The sequence below is a fragment of the Engystomops pustulosus genome, chromosome 6, assembly GCF_040894005.1.
Source record: "Engystomops pustulosus chromosome 6, aEngPut4.maternal, whole genome shotgun sequence".
Taxonomy (NCBI): Eukaryota; Metazoa; Chordata; class Amphibia; order Anura; family Leptodactylidae; genus Engystomops; species Engystomops pustulosus.
In genome coordinates, this window is record NC_092416.1 from 126,175,754 (window position 1) to 126,202,305 (window position 26,552).

The window sequence follows — 26,552 nt, forward strand, 5'->3', positions numbered from 1 at the left end:
ACAGGGCTTGAATACAGAGCTTATTCTGCTGTATCAGTCTCCCAACCAATGGTATCTAAGACTTAAAGATGCATATACCATTGATTTCCTTTTATCCGCAAAAAGTAAAGAAGATGGAGTCTAACAGAAAAGGGGGCATTGTAAACATGAGAGCTACAATTATAGGGCTATTATAGATGGGGTGCTAACGAAAATTCAATGATAGCATGCCAAGCAGAATACAGAACTAATTGAGATGTTTTAAATATATATTATATTTTTAATATTTTTGCTTAATTGTCATAATATTAACCTGTCTATAGATTGTATAATTTCCATAATTACCTGTTTTTGCCTTTCCCGTTCTTATTTCCAGAACAAAAGAACATAACTGTATAAATGTAGTATTTTATTAGGGAACACTTTTGTAATACTTTTTGTAATAGTCAATATGGAATTTCCTGTTTAGGTCATGGTGCATCTGTATGTTTATTTTATTCACAGTATAGCCTTCCATCTGGTATGTAACAAATAAATCCTTATTTGGGGTCATGTACATATTTTTTCACTGGCAAAAAAAAAATATATATCAAGTAAGTTATGCTAAATAATAAATAAAAAATAAATCTTTAAAAAATGTCTATGCTTTTGCGCTTTTTGTTGGATCTTCCTTGGAGTCATTGTGGTTGATACTTTCCCATTTGCTTCTTCAGCCTTTCTTGACCACTAGTTGTCTTTTTGTTCATCCTGATGATGTTACTATCGACATCCTCAATTGGCAAGAAGGGCAGCAAGTAGACGAAAAACTGGAGACTTCTCAGTCTTGACTTCTCAAGTTCATCTTGCACACTTAGAGGTGGATCATCTCAACATCCATTCTCTCAGACTTGGCAAACTCCAGAAACACAAGTAAACCCAATACATTAACTGCAATTACCAGGTGAAACATGGGACCCCAGGAACCAGTGCTCTCTATCAGGTAACCGGAGAGATAGACCCACACTACACCTATGACCAAAACAGAAACAAGGAAATCCTGAGTGAGGTCCTGGAACCTAAGGCGTGTTATGATACAATTGGAAATATCAATCATTTTTAGTAGTATAGATAAGACGTCTTTATATATGACCCTTCTTAGGCACAATATAGGGCAGTTGACTGCATGATGATGGCAGTACTATATAGCATTGTTACAAGTCGACCCCATCTGAAGGCACTCCAACAAACTACAACATAAGGTAAATACATCATGCAATGGTTTTCCAACCATATGTTAACATGGTCAATCAATAAGAAGAACAAATGATCTCAAAAACTATATAAACCATCAAATATATAGGACAATTAAGGTCTCAATGGTATTATGATGAATACTTATGTTTTATAGGGAATTATGTTTTCCACTCCCTCTGAAGTTTACAGGCAGGAAATACAACACATACCTTCCCCAAATTGTACAAACCTTTCATTGGCAATTAAATCAATTGGCTAGTGAAGGGATTAACATGTTCACGCAAGGGAAGTATACAGACGTACTTGTCATGTTATAGAGACATCTTGTGGCCAACCAGGGTAATTAGGGGTAGTTAGTCAAACATTTATTATGGTACAACAAAACCTGTATATAGGGGAATACACCTGGTTCAAGGTTCAATGCAACCTGTGTATATGTGTTTTTTGTTTTTTTAAATCAACAACAAAATTTTATTGAAGGAAATCGAGGGAGATGGTCTGTACAGAAAAGAAAAGATTGGAAATAGGAAAACGCTGTATGATATGATAAGGGCTTATGTACAGAAATTGGTGACTACTGACTTACCGAGTAATGCTCCTCCTGTATTGGCCACACCTAAATAGAACACAAAGAGGATGAGTTATTATACAGAGATGAACTTGAGTGGAATATATTGACATGAAACACATAATTCTTCCAGATTCTCAGTTTTAAACGCCAGTCTAAAAATCCCGGCATCCTGAATCTACTAAGAAGCAATCTCTTGACCAGGTCTGATATGGTGAAGATATCTGCTATGGTCCCTCGCACTTTTCCGGTGGAGACAAAAGTAACTGTTCCCCACTGAAAGTGGTATGTGGGGGCGGAAAAACCGCAGAGCTGTAGGTGATGGGGAGATTTTAAAGCCACCGGGAGATAGATTTATTATGTCATAATAAATCTACCCCAAAGTGTCAAGATCCATCTTACAATGCTGTGGAATATGATTGCGCTATATAAAATAAAGCTTTATTAAGGCTGACTGCTCCACTATAAGGGACAACAGTACTACCCCCACATACAGCCAACTGAGTATCATTTCATCGAACAATAGGTAACTTGTATTACAGTCCAGAGCTGCACTCACTATTCTGCTGTTCACTATCACTGTATAAGTAAAATATTACACTTCTTATCATGCACTCCGTCCATGTTTCAGTTCATGTTGCTACCTGGGGTTGACTTCTAACCCAATATAATCCAGTTATGGACTGAGATTATATCAAACAAGAAGCTGGTGTAAGTCTACCATACTGATTCTGTTTTACTGAGGCTTGTGCATGGGGTCTGGTTCTGATGTTCAGGATTACGGGCTAGCGTTGTGCCATACCAAGGTTGTGTGGACAATGCTAACTCGCTTCCTGCACCTCCCAGAACCTGTGCGTTTAGAAAGTGTCTATAAAAACAATATTTAATAACTGCATTTACAAACAAGACAATGAATGCCACTACCAGATACAACAGTGAAAACGAATAATGATGCATCTCCGGATTATCGCTCATGCTCTTTGTTGAATTTTCCATAGCTTGGAGAAATGGTTATGAAGTCCTCTTTCTAATAGAGCAGATCGCCACCTAGATGCCACTTATGTCTGTGCCACTGACTGACTACTAGTACATAAGACATGTCAGCATGTGTAGTGTAGGTCTCATGGTTCACAATGTTTTTTAAAGACATGTCTAAATTCAGTTGATTGAATATAGGAGGATCAGGGGGCAGCATTTCAGTTATCGCATCAGGCAGCAAAAAGAGTAGAATCGTCCCTCTATGTACTCAGACATGCAGAATAATAAGTTATGTCCTGTATTACACTCCAGTGCTGCACTCAATATTCTTCTAAAAGAATCAATGTGTACATATACATATATTATACAATACGGATCCTTGGTTCCTGTAATTTACTTCAAAGTTGCATTCACTATTCTGGTGGAAGAATATATATATATATATATATATATATATATACACACACACACATATATACATATATATTTTTTTTTATGTACAGTTTATGTGGTATACTACAGAGCTGCACTCACTCATTTGCTGGTGGAATCAGAAACAAATGTATTTACCAAAAAGGAAGCCGGCACAGGAGGGAGCAAGATCCTGAACATTGACCGTTATACCACTGTAAGAGAATAAAGTCATACGTTATAAGGGAATGTGTGCAATCCTCATGGGCCACACCATCTATCAGCAGAGTACCTACCTGTGGTTGAATGTCTGCAGTCCTACTGCCACGGATGCAAATGCAATAGCTTGGCAATAACTATTTGTGTGAGCCAAACACAGAATGAAGAGACTAGAAAGTCCCATTCCACAAACCTGCATAGAAAAAAAAATTTTAGTTACATTGAGAAAAAAATAACACCACCACAAACTTGGTAATGAAAGGTAGCAGAGCTCAACTTGTCTGCAACAGATTTTTGTCGAAAGTGACAAAAGTCAAAAAGTCTGCATCTAACATGCACAGCCTATTAGCCGTCAGCTTGGCTCAACCGGAGCCCAAATCTTTGGTTGTTTATCTGGCGCAAAGTGTACATGAGTGAAGCAAACGAAGGATCTCACCACTTTTGATATATTTGCACCCCTGTCTTTCTGTAGCTCACAAAGCCATAAGATGATTAGATCTGAAACATGTTTCTAGGTACTGAAAAACAGAAGACAGGGTCTTCTTAAGTGACATTACCTCTGCAACCACTAAACTTGACCAATCTCATGTGAAAATGAGGATGGAAGAGTCGTATTTGCATGATTTTGGGTGAGATCTTCTATAGTTAAACAGGGAATATTTCCTATAAAAGAAGGAATTCTAGAAAGGACATATCACACCCTACCTGATGGGGCTGGTAGTTTAGTGTGGTAAAACCTGGTGACAGGTTTACTTGAAAAGGGCAATTTGTGACACTGAACAAAACTTAAGGTCCTTGTGGACCTGAGGTTTAGTGTCACAAAATCGCCTTGCAATCACCTGGCTTTATTGTCCTGTACCTATCGCACATGTGCAGTGAAGCCAGGATGTACTTTGCTGGCTTCATTGAATCACTGCACAGGTAAGTAAATTTTGCTTTTTATTTTGGCCACTCGGGGGTGGTTTAGTGTGTCGAATTACCCTGACATGTTCCTTTTGATATATTTATTTGGAATGCAGTTGTAGTGAAATAGTTAATGTTACTTATCAGCGATACAAAAAGTTATGATGTAACCCTTCCCATTACAAGCTACATTAGACTTAAGACTTACTGCATATATTTGAGTATAAGCACAAATAAATGTGCTGAAAAACCGTAACTTGGGTTATAAGAAAAATTTTCCCCCGCAGGCGTGAATAGAGAGGGTTTTTTTTATAGGCTGGGAATATTGGGCGCAGGGAGCTGCTGGCTATATACAAGGGGGCAGGCACTGGCTATATACTAGGGGTCTGCTGGTTATTTACTGGGGACATAGGCTGCTGGGGGCAGGGAGCTACTGGCTATATACTAGGGGGCACACACTGGCTATATACTAGGGGGCATGAGCTGACTGGCTATAAACTGGGGGTAGTGGCTGACTATATACTGGGCGGCATGTGCAGGCTGGCTTTATACTAGGAAGCTGTTGGCTATATACTACTAGAGGACAGACGCTAGCTATATACTAGGGGGCAGGGCTTGGCTATATTCGTAGTTTATAATAGTTTATTATACATTACTTAGCTCCCTGCCAGTAGTGTGTGATGAGTCCCGGGGTAGAGGCAACTGCAGCCTGTGTGTGCCTGTGTCTCATCATGTATTCCTTCTTTACTCCACACCACCACCCCTCCCTCCCCTGCCTGCTCAATGCACATGACAGGAAGTGGGGAGGCTGCTTCTGCTGGCGGGGAGATTCAGACAATTCAGAATGCTGACAAAGGTATTTTTGAAATCAGCATAGCAGAGGCTATTGGAACCTGTCACCAGCTAAAAATCACATTCCAGGTGACAGGTGCGCTTTAAAGCGTTCGTTACCTGCATTAGCTTCCGAACCCAAATAGTTTTATACCCTAAAAAGCAGAAGAGAAGGTTGTAAATATAAATGCGTTTTTGGTACAGTTCATTCAAATTAATGTTTTTTTTGCAACCAGTGGATGTAACAACAAAAATTAGTCCTTCATTTATATGTCCCTTAAGGGACACATGAGGTGAAATCGCAATATTTAGACGCTGATAAATTACTGATAGCTATCCAATAATCATTCACCAAAGCTGATAGGATTTATACAAATCTGGGATTAAACCAAGGATACATGGGGAGGTATTGAAGTTATCAGTACTTGCACACTGCAAGAATTTGCAATTATTATGCGACTACTCCACTCTACAGGAAACAGGGGTACAGTGCTGCTGGGAGTGGGTGGGCACAGGGTGTGCCAGTGTATTTTTTTAAAAACCTGCAGACAGACCAGATCGGGACTGGCGTAGCTGTGACTGGCGGCCTCCCGCAGGGTACATCAAGAGACCTAAGCCTCTTGATGCATCCGGCGAGACATACCCCATGATGTGTATGCACAGCAAAAGTAGCACTGATTTCCACTCCAGCCTTTGAAACTTTCTACAGATTTTACTGCAGATTTCAAATCTATGTTGGACTATGGAATTTTTCTGGACTGATGTGGTTAACATCCACTTTGCTGCAACTGTCGGTAAATCAATAGAGGTAAGATATTTGATCATGGCACCATTGAGTGGGCAGCACAATGACAGGGAGATCATCATAAATTGCAAAACCAACAGTGCCATCTACTGGGTAATTATATATTTTTTGTAGATTCTTCAAAATGTCTATAAAAAGATAAACTGGGATTTTTGTACTGACTATAAAATCTGTTTCTCGTTGATACATCGTGGGACAGGGATAGAGGCAGACCATAGTAGAAAAAAAGGAGTCGGCTCTTCCTTGCTAGGCTAGACCCTCACCAAAGGTCTTATGCTGATCAGTACATTCAACAGCAGTAGGAGCAAAATTAACTAATTAAAATAAACTTAAAAAACCACTCACATATTTACCTCATTTTGGGGGAGATTTTCACATGCCCAGAAAACATAAAGCAGTGGGAGAAGTATAAAATTCCCAATTTTCTTGTTCTAGCGGCACCATGGAACGTCCCAAAGCAGTCCCTTAAGGGAGTGGGAGTGGAACATGACGCCAAATAAAAAAATTTGATAAGCACACTACTCTGATATACAGTAATCTTACTTCATATAATACATTGTAGGTCTATGTATATTTTCTTGTGTTCATTGTGCATTTTCTGGTAGATTGTACTATGTACTGTAGCTACACTCTTTATTATACTTATTTTTTCCCTCATATTATTTGTACTTTTTAGATTACTCTATTGTGGGAGGGCTAATTTGTTCTTTTCCGCTTTTTTAGGGGTTTTTAAATGTTTTTATTAATTTTCGGTGTATCAATAAAAATGTATTCATTTTGCTTACACATCTGCTTCTTTCTTTTCTGAAATATATGAAAACACCCATCACTCGGCTTATCGACGCCCCCTGCTCTTCTATAGCCAGTTGTAGCAGCGATTTCCCAAGGGTGGGGGGGGAACTGCTTCTCTATAGCCACTCCCAGGGGACAAGTGTCACAGAGCACACGGCATTGAAAGTTACTATACAAAATAGCTCTGTGGGGACTGGGAGGAGGGTGCTAAAAATGGGTCTCCGTTATATATCTAATAATCCGGAACGATACTGAAGACCAGATCACAGTTTTTGTTAATTTCCTGAACAACAAGGATTGGGGATTAAGATTTACAGCTACATCATCGCCTCATGAGCTCAAATTTCTGGACCTCCATCTGACATTGCTCAATAATTTCAAGACAGTGGATAACACTTGTGCACATCACCGCAAATGGAAAACGAAAATTCCTTTTAGTCAGTTAAGATGAAACTGGTGTTTTCAAACACACAGGGGGAGATTTATCATGAAGTTTCTGAGGTAAAACTGTTCTAGTTGCCCATGGAAATCAATCAGACCTCAGATTTAATTTTATAAAAAGCTGTGGGAAAATGAAATCTGAGCTCTGATTGGTTGCCATGGGCAACTAGAACAGTTCTGCTCTAAGAGACTTCTGATAAATCTCCCCCACAGACTTTATTAGTCAAAGTCAAAAGTATGATGCTAAATACAGATTGCATGAAAAGATGCTTCCACAATCAGTGTTCCAAGCAGTTTTTGAAGGAGCTGGAGCCAGACAGAAATGATTAATTATCACTTTTCTGCTGCAGTTTTGCAGATTCTAGTGTACATTCTTAAAGGTGAGGGCATAACATGGTATTTGACCACTAACGTGATTACCATGTGCAAGCCTTGCCACTTATAATGCCCTGTATTCCTCCATGCTTCATTACTGTAATCCAAAATTAGCTTCCTATGTGCCCTGCAGACTTCCAGTTGTTCATTACTGTGGATATCCTTGACACGCTCCTCCAAGCAGCGTTCACAAGTTGCGTTTTGAGACTCAATCCAAGAGATTCCTGCATGATCACATGTCAAGGTAACATTGCGTTTCCATTGCATTAAGCGGAAATGCAATGTTACCTCGACATGTGATCATGCAGGAAGCCCTTGGATTACTTCTCAAAACGCAAGGTGTGAATGCAGACTGAATGTGGTGTTCACAGATGTAGTAAGCATTCATAATGAGAGCAGGTTAGCGCAAATCCACTGGAAGTCTACAAGACACGAGATGTCACAGGAAGTCCTTAATAAATAACTATAATAGACTATTTATTAGATGTATCAACGGAATCAGAAAGAAACAGAGTTATAAACTTGCCTGAAATCTAAATATCTTTAGAGTGAGTCGAGGGACGTGGCCTAGCCTCCTAACATTAGCAAACTGTACAGCATGCATATATCTGATACAAATTTGTTGCTCAAGTATAAGAGATGCATACATTTGTTGCGCAAGTAAAAGAGATGCATACATTTGTTGCACAAATATAAGAGATGCAAACACCACACATTACATAGCATAAGGGTGATGCCACACATGGCGTTATTGGTCCGTTTTTAAGCATGCATTTTAAAAACGCACCAAATTTTTACCATTTACCATGCGTTTGGCTGCTTTGAACTGAAAATGTAAGCTTAAAGGAAACCTACCACTTGTAGTGGCAGGTTTCCAATGGCAATATCGGGCACCAGCTCAGGGTGCCGGTATTTCCATCGGAAACCTGCCACTACAAGTGGTAGGTTTCCTTTAAAAATGGACCAAAAAGAGCAAGAATGGCATCACCCTTTGGTGAGACACACTCAGCTCTTCAGCATTTGCTCCTACAGTGTCAGCACAGGCAGCCTCCACTTCCCCGCCCACAGTCCAGAGCCTGGCCCCTCACACACTGTGTGAGACACATCGTCTTCTGATGACGTGATCCCAGGTCCTTCATGTGCAGAAAACAGCTACTGGTATGATGTAGTGTGTACTGAGCAGTGCCGGTGATTCTAATGTTTGCTCTGTGCGCTGGACTGCTCAGCCCGCGCACTACAGGGCATAATTGCCAAGTGTACTTTTGCACTTTGCAATTATTCTGGGGAGTAATGGCACCTCATCATGTGTCTATGGTGAGGCGTTATTGCGATCTCTGGTGCCAGCTGAATAGTGCTTCTGCAGACGGTAGCGCAATTTCTCAGTGGCTAAAGCCATCGTAAATATGTATTTTTCGATGGCTTTAGGCGACCCCTGTGTTGAAAAACGGGGTCGCGACCCACAGGTTGAAAATCCGCTGTCATAGGGGAATCATTACACAGAGCATATCTAGAAAACTCTCCATGGATCTCAAAGAGCCAACTCTTATGGCCAAAGCAGCCTCCAAAATTATGGACAGAAAACACATTCGAAGAGTCAAAAAACAAATATTCATCAAATTTCCATGAAATGTTATTAGCCAAGTATCCCAATGACTGAATTATAAAACATATTGATCAGTGTTTAAAAGGACACAGTCTACTAGCCTACTGTACAATCAATACCCTGCATGAACACATCTCCTAGCAGACTACACAATACCCTGCGAGTACATGACTCCTAGCAGACTATACAATGCCCTGAGAGTACATGGCTTCTGGCCAACTATACAATGCCCTGCAAGTACATGGAGAAAGCTGCTATAACTTTCCAATAGACGCTGCTGATTGCACTGTAAAAGCAGGATTCCAAGCTGTTTTACAATGTTACCTTTCCTAGATTATTAAAATCCTTTATGTATAAAGTTGGTCATGCATAGCTCAATAATCTGAGTGATCTTCATGCTTCTGGTCTTCACCTGTACTATGAGAACTGACTGTTCTGACTCTTTTAAAACTAGGATACGAGTTCTCAAAATTGTCTATGAATTCATTCTAATCAGTTGCCATGGCTTTTTTTTTTTTAAATCATCAAATCAACATCTTTGCATTGACTTTACCATTGGCTGTGCTAATGGACAATTTTAAACTACAAAGCAGCTGATGATGGATAATAAATCTAGCCTGGTTTTAGTCTATTGTCACTTGGTACATTCTATTATTTGGCTTAATTTACACCAGAAACATACACCTACATTTTTATGTATTTGCATAGTTTTTGATGGTAAAGCTTATCATGACACTAGTCGTCAATGTGTCTAAAACGCTTGATACATCTATGCAAGGCATTTTAGACAGATGTGTGTCGTAAACAGATGAATAAATATGCCTCTGTGGAATATGACATGCGTGGACCTTAATTCAGTCCTGATCAGAGTTAAGAAAGTTTATTTTATTTGAGACAAATATAAAAAATCTTCCCAAAAGTATCCATAAAAGAATGCAGTAGAACTAGATGGGAGTGTATAGCTCATATAATTCAGCCATGGGTATAACTATTGATGGGTCCTCGCAAGCTGTCTCCATGGCCCAGCTCTTTCAGGTGAACAACGGAAGCATGCCAATGATTCACTTAAACCTGCCTCTAATCAGGTAACCACGCCCCTTTAACCCAATAAAATCAGGTTAAAAAGTGGTGTGGAGAGGGGTCTCTGACTCCATTATACATTTAATAGGGAGCCGTTGAGGAGCCACAAGAGCCGGCTCTTTTTAGTGAGCGGAGCCGAATGATAAAGCCGTCACTAATGGTAACCATTATTGCAGTCAAGTACCACCTTACCTTGTGCAATGAGGTAGTCAGACAGGAGCCCGCTAACAATAGCAGATGGAATAGCAACTAGCCAGGGCACAACATTAAATACCCAACCCTAGAAGGAAGAAATACAGAAAAATTAGACAGCTTACAACAGTATTGTAGACAATATAGAATTATATGACTCATAGTGATGGGTCAGATGCTAACGAGCATCCAGTATAGCTGGCTCTTTCAGGCGAACAAGAGGAGTTGGCTCTGTATTGAGAGCTGACGGGCCACTTAGCCCATCCTGATTCAGATAGCGCTGCCCTCATTTCATGACCAGGCCCTTTTTAAACTTTAAACTTCAATTTCCCGCAATAGTGGAGTGGGGATGAGTGTATGGCTGCCTAAAAACTATTTCCTATGTTACTACATTAGATCATTAGGCTCCACTCACTATAAAGAGCCGGACTTCCAATCACTAATGACCAACATTACAATCAACAAATTGTTGCTGTGCTTTACAACATTACATTGAATTTTGCAACGCACATTTGGTATAAGATTATTATTATTATTAATTTCAATTGGAATGAGTCTTTGCCGTGCAGTTCCAAATTTTAACCAGAAGGTGTCACAAGACAAACACATGAATTGATTCCTATCCTAGAAGTAATAACTTTCCCTATGGAGACTTTGCAGGTTTGTAAAGAATTAAAACAGACTTACAAGGTAGCTAGGAGGTAATGCTTACCTTAGCCCATCCTGGAAACGTATTTGCATATTTCCCAGAATCCCTAATCAATGGATGCAAATCTGCACATGCCTGCATGGCAAAGTCTCTGTTAGGAGAGCTTTTCCTTTCGGGACATAGTCTCTAGCCTCTCACTCACCTAAACCTGCCCCCTACACTGAAGAGATGCAAAGAGTCTAGAGTGAACAGATATACTGGTTTGACTTTTATCCCACATCATGTCATTAGGCTTTCAGAAGAAGCTATGCTTGATGTTAAGGGGGCTGCACTATAAGGTAGCCAATAGGCATTGTTTTCCTTATCCCATCCCGGAACACACATTTGTAGATTTCCTTGATTCCTATTCACACAATTAATTCACATGACTCTCACCTTGGCATCTGGGAACCGCTCCTTGAAGAATGTTGGAACCCAGGAAAACAGGGTGAAGGAGGTGCTGGCCACACTAAGCTGTGCGATAATTACTGCCCTAATACATAAACATGTATAAACTTTTGAGAATACAGTAAAAAATTCACAATTATCATAGGAATGTAAAGTTGGTGCCAAATGATGGTCTGAAAATGAATCAGATATATATATATATATATATATATATACATATATATACACACGTGATGGGTGAACTACATACCACACAGCTGCCTTCCTAAACAAGCGCTTCCAGGACACACTCGTCTGTGTGGACCTTGAGAAACCCTTTCCCAGATCTTCAAAAGTAATAATTCTCTCTAGAAACACACAACATTTCTAATAAGACCATTACCACAGGTATCAAATAAATTATACTACAGCACTGAAGGGCAGGCTGATGGCCTGTTAATCTATTTTTCCTTATGGATAGAAATGAGAAAAGTTTGGGGTTGGATTTTTAGTTGGAACATGTCAGCATAAATTCAGGATGACCTTAGAAAGGATAAACAGTAACCAGAGGTATTACTCTAGTTTACCCGTTTCAGCTAATGATACAATATGCCCTATATAGTGGGAAGTCCCATTTAAGTGTACCTTTAGTTTCATAATGATTTTACATAGAGGCTCTATATAGTGACTAGCCTGGCAGCTTTCATCACATCGAGGAACAGCTAAACATGAAGTGTATAGTCAGGGTCAGCTACAGGTTTCAGTAGCCCCCTGGGCGACAGAGCCTTAGTAGGCCCCTTTGCAAGGAACTTATGTTGGGGCTTTAAAAATTCAGAAACTATGGTAAAACAGTCTCCTGTTCCCTAAAATATTCCATAGTTTATACCAAACAGTTATTTTATACACAGCCCACTCATGGGTATTTTAAATAAGCCCCTTCACACCCTACAGATTCATTAGATAGAGCCCCCTTCACGCCTATAGATTCCTTATCTACAGCTATATGTTGGCCCCTCCAGCAGCTCTGGTATGCCCGGGTATGTCAAGTGGTGGAACCAGCCCTATGTATAGTCCATGCTGTTTATGTACACAGCAGAGAAGCAGTTCCCTTAGAGCTTAAAGTGTCCAGATACCAGGGGCTAAAGGGAAGAGAACTGTAGGAAATGAAGGATGTGGTGGAGCCTGAGCTGCAGAGAAAGACACAGAAAGTTGGCCAAGGTCACAGACTGGCATGAAGTTACTGAAAGGCAACAGGTATGCCCCTCTCCCACCAATGGTGGATCCTCAAATAAGCAAGATGGGCAGGAGCCTGGGGCCTTTGGCTTCCAAGGGGCCCACACCCGCCCATGCCTGAGCCCAATACACAAATATTTACAGTATTAGGGGGAGTTCAGCTACAGAGCACAGAGGCCGGGGCAACTAGGGGTAGTAGTCCACATCTCCTACACTGTCTGGGCGATCTGGTCAGGACAGTAGTCGGGGAGGAGGGTTTCATGCGGTTAGATTATTTATAAGAGCAAGTTTGAAGTTCATCATTAAATTACATTTATGAAGAGTACAAGATTGAGGATATAGAGTATATAGAGTAGTACTTAAGTCCTAATACCCGGGCACATGTTTTTTTGGACGCTGGGGGGCCTGTGTGAACAACCCAGGGCCCATGGGACAGTTAATCCGGCACTGTCTCCCACCCCTATTATAAATAGAAAATTGTCCACCTATTCCCCTACCCGAATACTCTCTCCTCACCCCCATCCCAACTTGACATCCCTTGCACGTACGATGAATGTTGTAATTTTACTACATTGTTGTTAGATTAGACAAAATATTTCTACCTGTAAAGCATACCATATGTTAGGTTAACAAAAGTTGTCAATTGATAAATAAATAGCAAACTGTCATTAATCTTTCTATGGATTCATAGAGAAAATAAACAGATTACAGCTCTGACTACAGGCTACTGCTGTGATGGGCTAAACTGGGCAGAATAGCAAAAAACTGCTGAACCTGGGTAATAAAGCATTAGATTAGGGTTGTTTGACATAACAAGAGCTATTCATTTGTGAAAAACATGACGTGGCTAAGCTTTTCTTTTAATTCCTCAAATAGACTTTGTCTATATAGTAGACCAAGGGTCAAGGAGAGACATATTGTTGAACTATAAAGTTAATTCTTGACTGATAGGAATTGTGAAAACTCAATTTCTAACACTACTAACAGACAGAGGACAGCTGTGCGTCAAAGGATGGATGAACACTTGCAGATGGCTATCCACGACTAACCTCAAATAAGGGATGTTGGTGACAGCTATTAAAATAATACCTCTTTCTTTTAGTAGGTATGTGCTCAGACAATATCCCCAACTGAGTGTGAGGAAACCAGCAAAATAGAATACCGACTCCCAACCGTACCACTCCAGCAGCACTGATCCGACTCCACCAATCAGCAAAGTCCTGAAACAAGAATATGCAAGGCAATACTTAGATAATCTGTCACCAGTATTTTCACTGTCTGGTATCACATGAAATATCCTGTATTTAGCATTCTGTATTTAATGTTAAATATCATCCAAAATATAAAATATTGCTTCCATAGCCATATGCAAATGAGCTGAAAAGATTTGTGATGAAGGAGAAGCGTCAGTTTACATGCTGTTATCCTACACTCTATAACACCCAGTATCATACTTCAGGTGTCATTTAAAAGATAGAATGCCAGCTTTAAAAACCCAATGTTGTATTTTCTCTGTAATGTAGAAACAGCAAAACAGCAGTGAAAAGCACTGTTGGAAAAGTGAGATGCAGAGTCTTTGACTGCCCATAACTCATAACTCTAGTTCTACAACACTGAGAACTGCGATTCTGGGCATTTGTTTTTCAACACAGAAATTCTCATCTTAAGGCTACCTGCACACAATATGTACAGGTATACAGGACACACACAAGGTTCCCATGGACCTTTCCATCCCTCGAGTCATCCACAGGTAAGCTCCACCGATTCTCATTTTCTTGTCATGTGCTGGTAGACTTATTTTTTTTTTTATAAAAAAATATTCTGAAGCAACAATTATAAAATATACCTGTCCTGGCTTACATACAAATTCAACTTTAGTACAAACCTAAAGAACCCATCCTGTACCTAACCCGGGGACTGCCTGTAATGGCACCAGAAGAATAGTTCTAGTGCTGCACAGCCAAAGCTACATGTATCTGAAAAAATCCCACCCATCAGGTTTCTCAGCATGATTCATCCTACACAAAATGTTACCCTTTTCAGTTAATTGGCGCAATCAACTGCATACCCAGCCGAAGGGTGCTGATAGCACTGGTAAAAATGCTCTTTTAAGGTTATGCACTGAAACATCCCCTTCCTTAGGTCATAGAAGGCTGTAATCGCAGGCCCTAAATGTCATGGGTACATACCCAAGCTGTGAACCACAGCCCACAGCACTACAGGTAAACGCTCGCTCATTATCCCGAACCCGCTGAGAAAACAGACTGGCAAGAGCAGGAAAGTGCACACCTAGTATACAGAGGGAAAGAGAAGGGATAAAAGAGGAAAAAATATTTAAAATATAGATCTAACACATGGTCACATCACTAAGTAGCATTTAACTGGAGAAAATACTCAGAAATCTGACTCAAAATCTGTTACATATACATTAAGGCATGTAAAATAGATAACACAATTGCATTGACTACCATATATACTCGAGTATAAGCCGAGTTTCTACTTGAGTCAAGAAAAAAAACAAGATGAGTAGCCAGCTTCCAACATCCCCCCCCATCGGCATGCACTATTATGTCAGAAAGTGGCTGACGCCATGGTGCATGCGACGGACAGCGCACGACGGACAGCGCTCCGACGCGGAGCCGATGACGGAGCATCCTGCCGGAGGAGTGTCGGCAGGGGAGTACACATTTTGTTTTTTCCTACAGATTATATACTGGGCGGCCACAGCAGCTGCAGGCTATAAACTAGCGGGGGGGAGGGCTGGAGCTGCAGGCAATAAACTGGTGGGGGGAGGCTGGGGCTGCAGGCTATAAACTGGTGGGGGGAGGCTGGGGCTGCAGGCTATAAGCTAGGGGGCGGGGGCAAAGGGCTGGCTGTATACTGGGGCGAAGGGCTGGCTCTATACTGGGGCTAAGGGCTTGCTATTCACTAGGGGCATGAGTAGGCTGTCTATATAATGGGAGCAAGGGGCTTCTGGCTATATACTGAGGGCATGAGTTGGCATGCTATATACTATATGCAAATAGTCATGCAAAACAGTGGCGTACCGACAGCCGTAGCAGTCGTAGCAGTTGCTACGGGGTCCAGACGGTACAGGGGCCCGGGATGGACGGCGGACTCAAAATTCATCAATGCCGTTCTCCCGTGTCCACCTCTCCCGGATGACAGGTGTGCCGGGGCTTAACAACAGCACAGCAGTAACAGTGGCTGCTGTGCTGACCAGGCCTGCCCGCACACCTTGTCTGCGGCATGACTTTTCCTGCCCGCTGGACTCCAGACACCTGTTTTGCTAGCCTGCCCGATCAATGTCATGACCAGCCCAGCAGCCGCCCGCCCGATTGATGCCACAGGCCGCTCACCCCCCCAATTGACGCCACTGCCAGCCCGATCGGTGCCTTTGCAAGCCGCCCGCTGCCTCAGACTTCTGTCCTGCCTGTCTCCACGGCCAGCTTCCCGCCGAACTCCAAAGGTAATGGTCCTGCCACCATGGACACCTGTACTCCCCGCCCGACACCACGGACACCTGTAATGCTGGCCCGACGTCAAGCCCCCACCCGCCACCACAGATACCCGCCACCACAGACACCCTACTCATGGCCCACCAAAGCTGGTAAGTCCCTCTATATGTATTTGCTGTATGAGTGTATATACTGTGTATGTATGTGCTGTATGAGTGTATATACTGTGTATGTATGTGCTGTATGAGTGTACATGGTGTGTGTGTAAGTGCTGTATAAGTGTATATGGTATGTGCTGTATAACTGTATATGGTGTATGTGTATATGCTGTATTTACTGTACATATGTGTGTATATCTTTTGTGTGTGTATATGATGTATATACTGTGTGTGTATATGCTGTAATTTTGCATGTGCTGTATTTGTATATGCTGTATGTATATGCAGTATGTCTGTATATACTGTGTTTGTGTATGTGCTGTATAAGTGTATATATTGTGTTTGTATATGTGCTGTATAAGTGTATATGGTGTGTGTTTATGTGCTGTATGAGTATATATGGTGTATGTGTATATGCTGTATATAATATATGTATGTGTGTATATATTTTGTATGTATTTATGCTGTATATACCGTATTTATGTGTATATTCTGTAATTCTTTATTTACTATATGTGTATATGCTGTTTGTACGCAATATGCAATATGTCTGTTGATACTGTGTGTGTTTGTGCTATATGTGTATATGGTGTGTGTCTTTATGTGCTGTATGAGTGTACATGGTGTTTGCATATATGCTGTATATACTGTATGAATGTGTGTATATGTTTTTTGTATATATGCTGTATAAACTGTATGTATGAGTGTACGTGCTGTAATTCTTTATGTACTGAATGTGTATATGTTGTATACATATGCAGTATGCCTGTATATACTATGTGTGTCTATGTGCTGTATGAGTGTATATGATGTGTGCGTGTGTGCTGTATAAGTGTATATGGTGTATGTGTGCTATATAACTGTGAATGGTGTGTGTATGTGCTGTATGTGTGTATATGGTGTTTGTATATGTCGGAAGGGGGGCCCCATGCAAAAGTCTGCTATGGGGCCCAGCCTCTCCTAGTTACGCCCCTGATGCAAAATATGCGTAAAATAGGTGTTCCCAGATTTTTGTGTTAATATTAGGGGTCTCGGATTATACTCAAATATGTACGGTATATTCACACTTTCCTGTGAAGGGTACTCGACCTAACCTTGACTAGCCTTCTCATAAAGAGACTGTATTAGTCTGCAGCGTACTAACGCTTCATTCTTGGAAGCTGCCAGTAAATTGTTGCCATTGTGCCAAAAATGTTTTGTTTAATTCCAGAAATACTCTGGACTCTGTGCAATACATCTGCCCAAGTCGAAATAAATTCTTAACTTCATTCCACTCCAAACTCCCCAAGGATTACCTTGAAAAAGTCCCATTAGAAATCGTAGAAGACTGACCAAAAGGAGCGGGTCTTTGGTTACATGGGCCGCCAGTGGGGTGACTGCAGTGATAAAGCCCCAGGAAAGAGCTGATAGAAGAATAACCTTCTCTCCACCCACCCTAAAAAATAAAAAAAAAACAGATAGCACAGATCAACAGACATGATAAAGTGAACATTCCCAATGAGCTAGGATATGGATAAACAGACTCTTCAGTCATATCCTTATTAAGCTCCTATCAAACATCTAGAAGAAATATGAACCTTTAAGCTTAAAGGGATTTGTCCATGAAAGAAAGTTCTCAAATTTTCATCCCCTAGTGATGTTAACACAATAAATACAATTTTTAACCCTTAGGCTATCGTTCCTTACCTCAGTTAAAAAAGTAAAAAGTGGTTTAACGTATCAATTAAAAATCCCATTGACATCAATGTAGATTTTATGCCAGATGTTATATTCCATTTAGGCAGGGATCCGTTATCCATGCTATATTTTTGGACTGAAAAACGAAGGAGGCTGCAGAAATTTTCCACCGTTTAAAAAAAAAAATGCATGAATAACGAATCCATGCCAAACTGACCATAACAGATGACATAAAATTTACATTCATGTCAATGGGATTTTTAACAAATACGGTAAACCTCCATTATTCACTTTTTTAACAGAGGTAATAAGGGTAGTGTGAATTTAGCCTAACTTTAGAATTTTATTGCGGTTTTAGCTCAATTTAGTCTGATGAATGGAAACAGTTGTGAGGGGGTCCCAAAGAATATGGTATATTATTTGTCATACATAACATCCATGACCTACTAACATTATGTGGCCCCCTGTTTAATAAACCGCACCTAAATTGTTGCCCCAAGAGCTGCTGAATGAGAAACAAAAGTCACCCCTCAAATTAAAGGGAAAGAGGGTGCAACTAAAATCACAAAACACTTGTAATAAAAATAATAATCTTTATTAGTGCCAAAATATATGATAAAAATGACAAACTGTAGTAGAAAATAGTGGTCCCAATGTAAGGGTGTCCACACAATGCAGTACATAGATGGATGGTAAGACACAGAGACCAACAAAAGCAGTCTGAACCCAGACAAAATGGAGATAATGAGTATGTACACTGTAAGAGGAACTTGGCAAACAAGGAGGAACAAGTGGCATAAAACCTATGAAATGCTGTCTATCAAGTACTGTGTATAGATAGCAAGAGGAGGTCGCTAAGAAGGTACCAATATGTGCAAGGCCCGCTCAATATTAGATGCCAATTCTTACCTCATAAAAGTACTGTGCTCCACTGTCCGGGAAGACGAGGTGCAAGGTCACTAAGAAGGTACTAAGATGTGCACTAAGGCACGAAGGTACTAAGATGTGACGCAGTCTTGCACATCTTAGTACCTTCTTAGTTGCGCCCTCTTTCCCTTCAAATTGAAGGGTAACTTTGGTTTCTCTGCTGTTTTAGCTCCTATAACTCAGTGATTGTAAAATTCCAGAGTGTGGTTTACTATGAGATGCTGTGTGCTGACAATGTGCTTAGATTATCATGGTTCAGGGCTTATCTACACTTTTATTTAGCTTCTGATGATTGTACTAGTATCTGACACATAAAAAAAGAGAGATGAGACGGATTAGTCATAAAATGGATATTAGATACAATGACAGTTCTCCAGGTCTCCTATCTTACCTTTTACACACATAATCAGCTCTGCTATAAAGGCCTTATTTTATCTGTAGGTTGTAGAGTAAGTCTCTGCACAATGTTTGCTGGCAGGAAATGCCTGTGTCTGAGCTGGTCTTGTAATGCAGGGGGGAGGGCCAGGAGGCAGGGAGCACTGCAGCGTGCAGTCAAGAGAAGCTATTCATGAGAAGAATCTGACCATAGTCAGAATATTTACAGTCGGATCCATGGACAAACAAAAATGCATACACCAGGACTGATAGAGACAGGTTGGAATTATATCTGTTTATTTACGTTATTATATTGCTTTTTTAATAACACTGATTTAGAGAATTGCTATTTTTGTTATCCTGAGTATATTTAAGAATCTTGTCTTTCTAGGAATACCCCTTCAAAGCCTTAAAAGTGAACCATAGGTCCTTTCATACATGAGATCATAATGTTCCCAGCAACAAACTGGAAGAACATAAATTGGAGGTGCTCACTTTATCTAATACATGTGGATAGGACGATTGCTGTACTCACTTGTCACTCAAATGACCCCCTGCAACCTGGGTTACACAGTATCCCCAAAAGAAGCTCCCAAGGGCAATGCCAGACTGCCTCTTGTCCCAACCAAAGTACCCACTCATGGACACGGCGCAGATTGGCATGCTGGCCCTGGCACAGTACAGGAGACATGTTCCCATCAGAAGAGTCACAGTCCAAACACGGGTCTCCAACCTGTAACAAAGAATGGATACTTATATAAGACATGACATGAGATTTACAGTATTTACTGCATTGAATCTGGACAGCAATCGATACATTGTGGCTTCATTGTGGCGCTCTCTCCATTGCTTTCAGTTGTAATGAACACAGATGTATTAGTCCTGGCTAGAGTGTCACGCCCCAAGAGGACACCTGCTCCAAAATAATACTGCTCCAAAAGCGCCAAAAATAATACAGCAATAGTAAATTTAATAGCAGGAAATTGGGAGTCACACTTTGTAAATAAGACACAAATAATGAAATTCAACATTTCCCAAATGCAAACCACTAACATCTATAAACCGCAGATTGTGATTCATATCTTATCGGTCTTGATTATTCAAAGTTTATGGCACACCAGACCATGGGGCACTTGGTTAACCACAGATTATCTCTTTACTCCCAATTTTACAAATAATTTCCAAAACACCTGAAACATTCCCCTTTCTTTTCAGGTAGTGTATTTAGCAAGTTGTCATCATCTAATAATAACTTATCCCCTCCTTACTGCCTGGACAGCATCCAGATTAAACAGCCTCTATCTCAGATAACATATGTGACAGAAAGTGCCAGTAGAACAAGTGCATTACACAATATAGGCGAGACAGACACACAGTAAAAAGCGGCTTTCCAGATCTACCTCCCATCTTTGGAAACAGTCTGTAAGGTTGCCCACAGATATATACTTGCATCTCGGCTGAGCTCTTACAATACAGGGAGAATAATACAATTCTAAAATAGAATAGCTCACAGAATGCACATTATCAGTGAATGCTCTGCAGAACAGGACACCATCAGGTAATTCCCACATATTCAGTAGAGAGACAAGTACATCTAACTATTAAAAGTCTTGGTAATGGATGCTCATCTATTATGACATTTTATGTTGTAAAAGAGTGTACTCCTTTAAAGGAAACCTACCACTTGTAGTGGCAGGTTTCTGATGGAAATACCGGGCACCAGCTCAGGGTGAGCTGGTGCCGGAGCTTATTTTCGTTAGTGTTTTAAGCCGCGGTATCGCGGTTTAAAACACTTTTTAAACTTTATAGCCGGCACAGGCAGGTACGCGCTCGGCGCTTAACATGCGCGCGGCTCTCATTCACTTCCTATGTAGCCGCGCGCACGGTAAGCGCCGAGCGCGTACCTCCCTGCGCCGGCTATAAAGTTTAAAAAGTGTTTTAAACCGCGATACCACGGTTTAAAACACTAACGAAAATAAGCTCCGGCACCAGCTCACCCTGAGCTGGTGCCCGGTATTTCCATCAGAAACCTGCCACTACAAGTGGTAGGTTTCCTTTAAAGGAAATTTACTATGAGTTTTCCTTATTATTAACCCTTAACGCTGCTGGCTAGATCCCATAGAATCCCATTGCTTGATCTGTGCTCCTGTACTTAATGTGTAAAATCAATGTTATCTTTATGCTAATGAATAGGAACAGCCCCAGGGGGCTCCAGGAACTCTGGCTATTACACTCACCCCAAGGCACTTCTTCCTCGTTGCTCCTTTGTGCTGGAAATATCACAGCAACACAGAACTAATATTGTGTGCTGCCCTGGGATTTCTGGCAGAATGAGCAGGGAGGTGAGGGAGAAGTGCTTCGGGGGGAAGGGGGGCTGTTAATAGCCAGAACCCCTGATGACACCCGCGGAACACTTGCATTCATTAGCATTCATTTGCCATTAAAGGGGTTGGACACTTTTCAATAAATCTGTTCCTTTGTCTCTGCATGTATATGTACCTTTTCCTGGCTCCTCCTATTTATCAAAGCTCGGACATGTAAGCAAAGGTGCAGGGAGAGGCCCCTGGGAGCAAAATTTGGCGAGGCCCCCCACTGAATGTAGCCCAGACAGTGGTGCACATTACTTTTCTAAATGATCATTAATATTCTAAACTTTCCCCTACTTAGATGTAAGCCGAGCTGTTGGCCTAGCAGGCACAGTGGCAGGAGTACTGACTACTACTCCTAATCACCACACCAGTCCCCTGCGCCACTGCTTCTCTGAGAGATCTCTCTCCTCCTATCACAAATCGGGTTGAGTGATCTGTGTGTAAGTAAATCTAACATTGATTGGCTAGGACTTGGCTGGCACGCAGAATGCAGTTGAGTATGGCTGGGTGGCCACTCACTCACAGACAGAGCTAGTGAGTCATTGTCACAGCTTGGAGGCAGGTGCAAGTGCTACGTGGCTGCACCACCGAGGCGCATCTCTCCCAGAGATAGACAGCTCAAAGCTGTGAACTCACTGTCAAACATTGCTGGTGGAGGCTCCCTTATGAGTACAGTGGTGGGGTCCCTGGGCACACACCCCTGGAGCCCTCCCTATAACCCAACCCTGCAGAGTGCACTAAGGTTGCTAGTAGGACTGCTGAATCACTTGATGAACATTCAGAACATTCAGGTGGTATTGACAGTGGCTGCACAGGAGTTGTGGCAAAGTGGCCATGAATCCCCTGCCTAAATGATTACTGGCAAGACCTTATCCGTCCCATCATACATATCTATATATTTATATAAGCAGATGATAAATAATGTAAATCGTAGCCCAGTACACGTGTTACCATATTCTGACACATAAATTCCACAACATAATGATCCAAAGTTACACAGCATAAGCATGCTGGAATGTGAACAGGGAAGAATTCCCCTCCTCCACCCTTCAACTTCACTGCAGGGAAGGATCAAGTATAACCAGCATAACCACAACCATAGGAAACTACTAATAGAGCAATTAACTAATATATACAGACTTATAGAGCCACCACTATAATCCATAAAACCGTATTTAGTGAACTCGGAGTTGCTCTTGCATTGGATACTGCAGGAAGACTTATGCTCTCTGTTCATGTAGAGAATTGAGACTCTGAATATGTAATATTTAGCTTTGACTGACATAAGTTTATACTAAAAATACTCTGTACAAGTATTTGGACAGGGTTAGAAAAAGGCTCTAATACATGTTGTAGCTTTCATGTCTCCTGAGGGTGCAGTCATATGTGGCGATTAACTCATGCGTTTCAAAACGTATTGCAACAGTTAATAAGAGTTTGCCTAATTAAATTGATGTCAACCATTAACCCATGTGTAAGCATAGTGTTAACAAACACATGTGTTAACATAATATTAACATATGCGTTAACGTCATATTAACGGATGCGTTTTGTAGAAGCAAATGTTAACATCAATTTAATTAGGCAAATTAAACTTCAGCTGATGCAGTGCATTTTGAAATGCATGCATCAAAGGGGTTATCCGAGACCAAGTTTAAAAAACGAGGTAACCAAGGGTGGGCTGCATAAAAAATAGCTTGTACTTACCTCATCTGTTTTTATTCTCACTGATATGGCTGGAAAAGCAATTTTTAAAGCAATGCTAAGCCTTTTTTTTTTTTATTGCGGACGTGGAGACAAAACAAAAGCAAAATGGAGACACAACAGAGACAAAATGCAATGGCTGCGCAGTGGAAGCTGAGCAGCGACACCAGTGTGAAAGAGCCTCAAGTCTCTCTTCTTTTAAAGAAAACTGGTATTTAATAATTATTTATTATCACCTATCCACAGAGAAAAGAACCGGCTCAAGTCATCGGAAGAACCCAGAGCACTATTGGGGTATTGGGGAAGTACTAGGTCTGTGGGAAGAAATCTGCCAAAACAGATGCCTAAGGAAATTATACACCATCACGGGGAACAGCATTCACCCACATACTGCTACAGCAACGGAGCGCCATAAACCAGCGCTACCGCCAGATGGGTTGCCGTACCAATAGGTTCCACAATTCCTTCATCCCAAAAGCGATTGAGCTACATAACCATTCAGTGACCAAAGCAAAGGACTAAAATCCCAACCCCATCTCCCCCCACCCCCAAGTGTGTAGTACCCATGAAAGTAATGTTTGTTATGTTATGTTATTTCGCGAGCAGTGATGCACAGAACAATCCCCCCAACGGGATTAATAAAGTTTTATTCTATTCTGTTGCCATGGGTGAGGCTGAACAGTCAGAACCCCCAATGATCATGAAAACAGTGGTCCTGTTTCCCCTAATAGACTGAGCCGCAGGTCAAGCCTGCACCCAGCTGCTACATTCATTGTCTCCGAATCTCCTACTGCCCAGTTCACAACTGTGTTCAGACCGTTTCAATGGACTTCTAATGGTTTCTGTCTTTGCAGTAATTTTGTTATTGCTTTTGTTATTCGAGCATAAAATTGGGCACACTGGTGATCAATTATTATAGGATTTCCGCCAGTTTTTTGGCAGCCACTTTTTTTTTTCCTGCTGCACCATGTATGACGTGTTTATTATTTGTCAGCATCATAATTAGCTTCTGTTCTGTCACTTAAAGAGGACCTGTCACCACAAAAAAGACCCCCACCAAATATGCCCCCCATAATCCTCTCCCCCAGCCCCTTTCTATATATGCCAATTTTTTTTAAATTTAAGTTGTTTGTAACAGATCCGACTTCTTACCAAATAAGAAGTCGGCTTTATTCACGATGGGGCCAGCCGACACTCCCCCACCACACCCTTGTCAGCGGGGACCCGTAAGAGTAGCCGGCAGCATTGCATATATTGCACAATCGCTGCCGGTTCTGACAGTGGCCGTGGACTTGCTTATTCCCATTGCTTATTGACAGCGCAGGCCGAATGTTATATATATTCACGGGTGGCTGGCGCTGTGAATAAGCACGCCGCAGTCGCTGTCAGTGCGGCTTGGCTGCATCGAAGAGAGCCAGCAGCAATTACGCAGTTTCCGGCGCAGGGGGTACGAGGATCCAACCTCTTATTTGTTAAGAGGTCGGATCTGTTGCAACCAACTTTCCCAACATAAATTTTTTTTAAATTGGCATGTATAGAAAGGGGCTGGAGAGAGGATTATGGGGTGAATATTTGGTGGGGGACTCTTTGAGCCATTTTTGTTTTGATCACTCAATCTGGGCAAAATTTTTAAATCCCAACGCTTTTTTTATGCAATTTGTGTAGCACACTGAGACCTACAAAAAGCATGTATACCTAGTTCTATTTCTCTTTCATGAAAGTGGAGTCATTTCAGACCCTTTCGGCCATGCGCCAATTTATTAAGCCCGTGCAACCCCAAAAAATGATAGAATATTACAGCACACAGTTTTGCTCATAAAAAAAAAAAAAAAAGAATTGTGCGCCAAATAATAAATGACCCTCACTTCCTTTATTATTGACAATAATTATGGCCGGATGTGGCGTGCACTAATTGTTGCGCTAAATCTATACACTTCTTTTTTTGTACATATCAATGATACAAGGGCCTTAGTAAATGTAGGGCCAATAAGTACTGTCCTCTGAGAAAACCAAGTTCTTGATCTGGTAATATGAGCACTGCTGTACAATCAGGGCTTTGTCTAATACATGTAATGCGTGGATTTCCTACAGATATATGAAAATTCTGAACAATATATTAGAGATTTCTGACATCATAAGGGAATACTGTATTTTCCTCATAAAAATCTGTGTGTATTACTACAGCAGAGCTCTAGTAATTCTGGATCATCAGCCTCATTACTCACACAGGGGGATCCGTAAAAAAGAATACTGGTGGCAACACGTGCAAAACTGAAATGAGGCGTAAACTACGCTATTTTTTTACATTGGGACATAGCTAAACAAATAAATTATCACATATGAATCTAATCACACATATAGCACACTAAATATACAGGCACAAACAAGGAGGTTCTGCTGCTTAGATTGTAAGCTCTGTGGGTTCCATACTACACTGCATACTGACCTGGACCAGTAGGGGTCTCCGCTGTTCCTCTTCATCCGATCCACATGTTGAGGAGTCTTGAGAGGGGGCTGTGACTGATCATTTTGTAGTAAAAATACCAAGTCGCTCCTGTGGGCATCTTTGCCCCCAATAGGTGCCATTCAAAAAATCTTAGAAAGTTGCATTAGCCTGCACTAGTAGTAATAAGCATGGTTCATGAATTGGCACACTGACACCCTAAAATTGAATAGCTAAAAGCTCAGGATCATCTCTGTATACTGACTCTCCAAATCTCTCAGCTGACTGTGCATTCACTATAAGGCTAGGTCTGGGAGTGTTTAGAACTGGAACTTTTTCTAGTGGGAGGGACTGTGATTTTTGCATCACACAGAGTAACTTTTCTCCACGTTGTCAGTGCTGGCTTCCTGTTCCTGGTCAGTACATACAGGGGCAGGAAGCCAGGCCAAAACATTTACCTCAGACACATCCACATTCCTAGTAACATGGGATCTATACACATGGCAAAAAGTCATCTGTTTTACTGAGCAAAAGCTTGAGGGTATCCTAATATAAAGATGAAATGTTTTCCTGCAGCATTCATTAAAGTGGAAATGTACTAAATGCTAACCAGTTAGATAAGTGCTTGATATGGTGACAATAAGCGCTTTTTTACACGTTTTTCACCCCAGTATTCTATCTTTCATCCTTCATTTCCGCTGATATCACACTAACCCTTTATTG

General features: G+C 41.1%; 1 protein-coding gene across 1 annotated transcript; it reads right to left on the minus strand.

Annotated features, from left to right (window-relative positions):
- Window positions 1-316: 316 nt before the first annotated feature.
- On the minus strand, window positions 317-26,245 carry SLC17A9 (solute carrier family 17 member 9). The gene is made up of 13 exons (XM_072110931.1): window positions 25,833-26,245; window positions 19,849-20,046; window positions 17,630-17,769; window positions 14,908-15,007; window positions 13,808-13,938; window positions 11,757-11,853; window positions 11,495-11,591; window positions 10,411-10,498; window positions 5,243-5,277; window positions 3,466-3,581; window positions 3,329-3,384; window positions 1,799-1,828; window positions 317-987 (listed from the first exon to the last, which is right to left on the minus strand). Exons 1-13 carry the CDS (start codon window positions 25,970-25,972, stop codon window positions 830-832), a joined length of 1,386 nt encoding a protein of 461 aa, XP_071967032.1. The 5' UTR covers window positions 25,973-26,245; the 3' UTR covers window positions 317-829.
- Between the last annotated feature and the right edge of the window lie 307 nt (window positions 26,246-26,552).

Bases quoted from the DNA above. Each gene is read 5' to 3' on its own strand.
- SLC17A9 (XM_072110931.1), bottom strand. From the start codon at position 25,972: ATGGCACCTATTGGGGGCAAAGATGCCCACAGGAGCGACTTGGTATTT. The intron at 17,770-19,848 runs GTGAGTACAGCA...TTTATTTTTTAG, and splicing joins GGGGGTCATTTGAGTGACAA to GGTGGGTGGAGAGAAGGTTA. The intron at 10,499-11,494 runs GTGAGAGTCATG...TCTTCCTTCTAG, and splicing joins AGCGGTTCCCAGATGCCAAG to GGTTGGGTATTTAATGTTGT.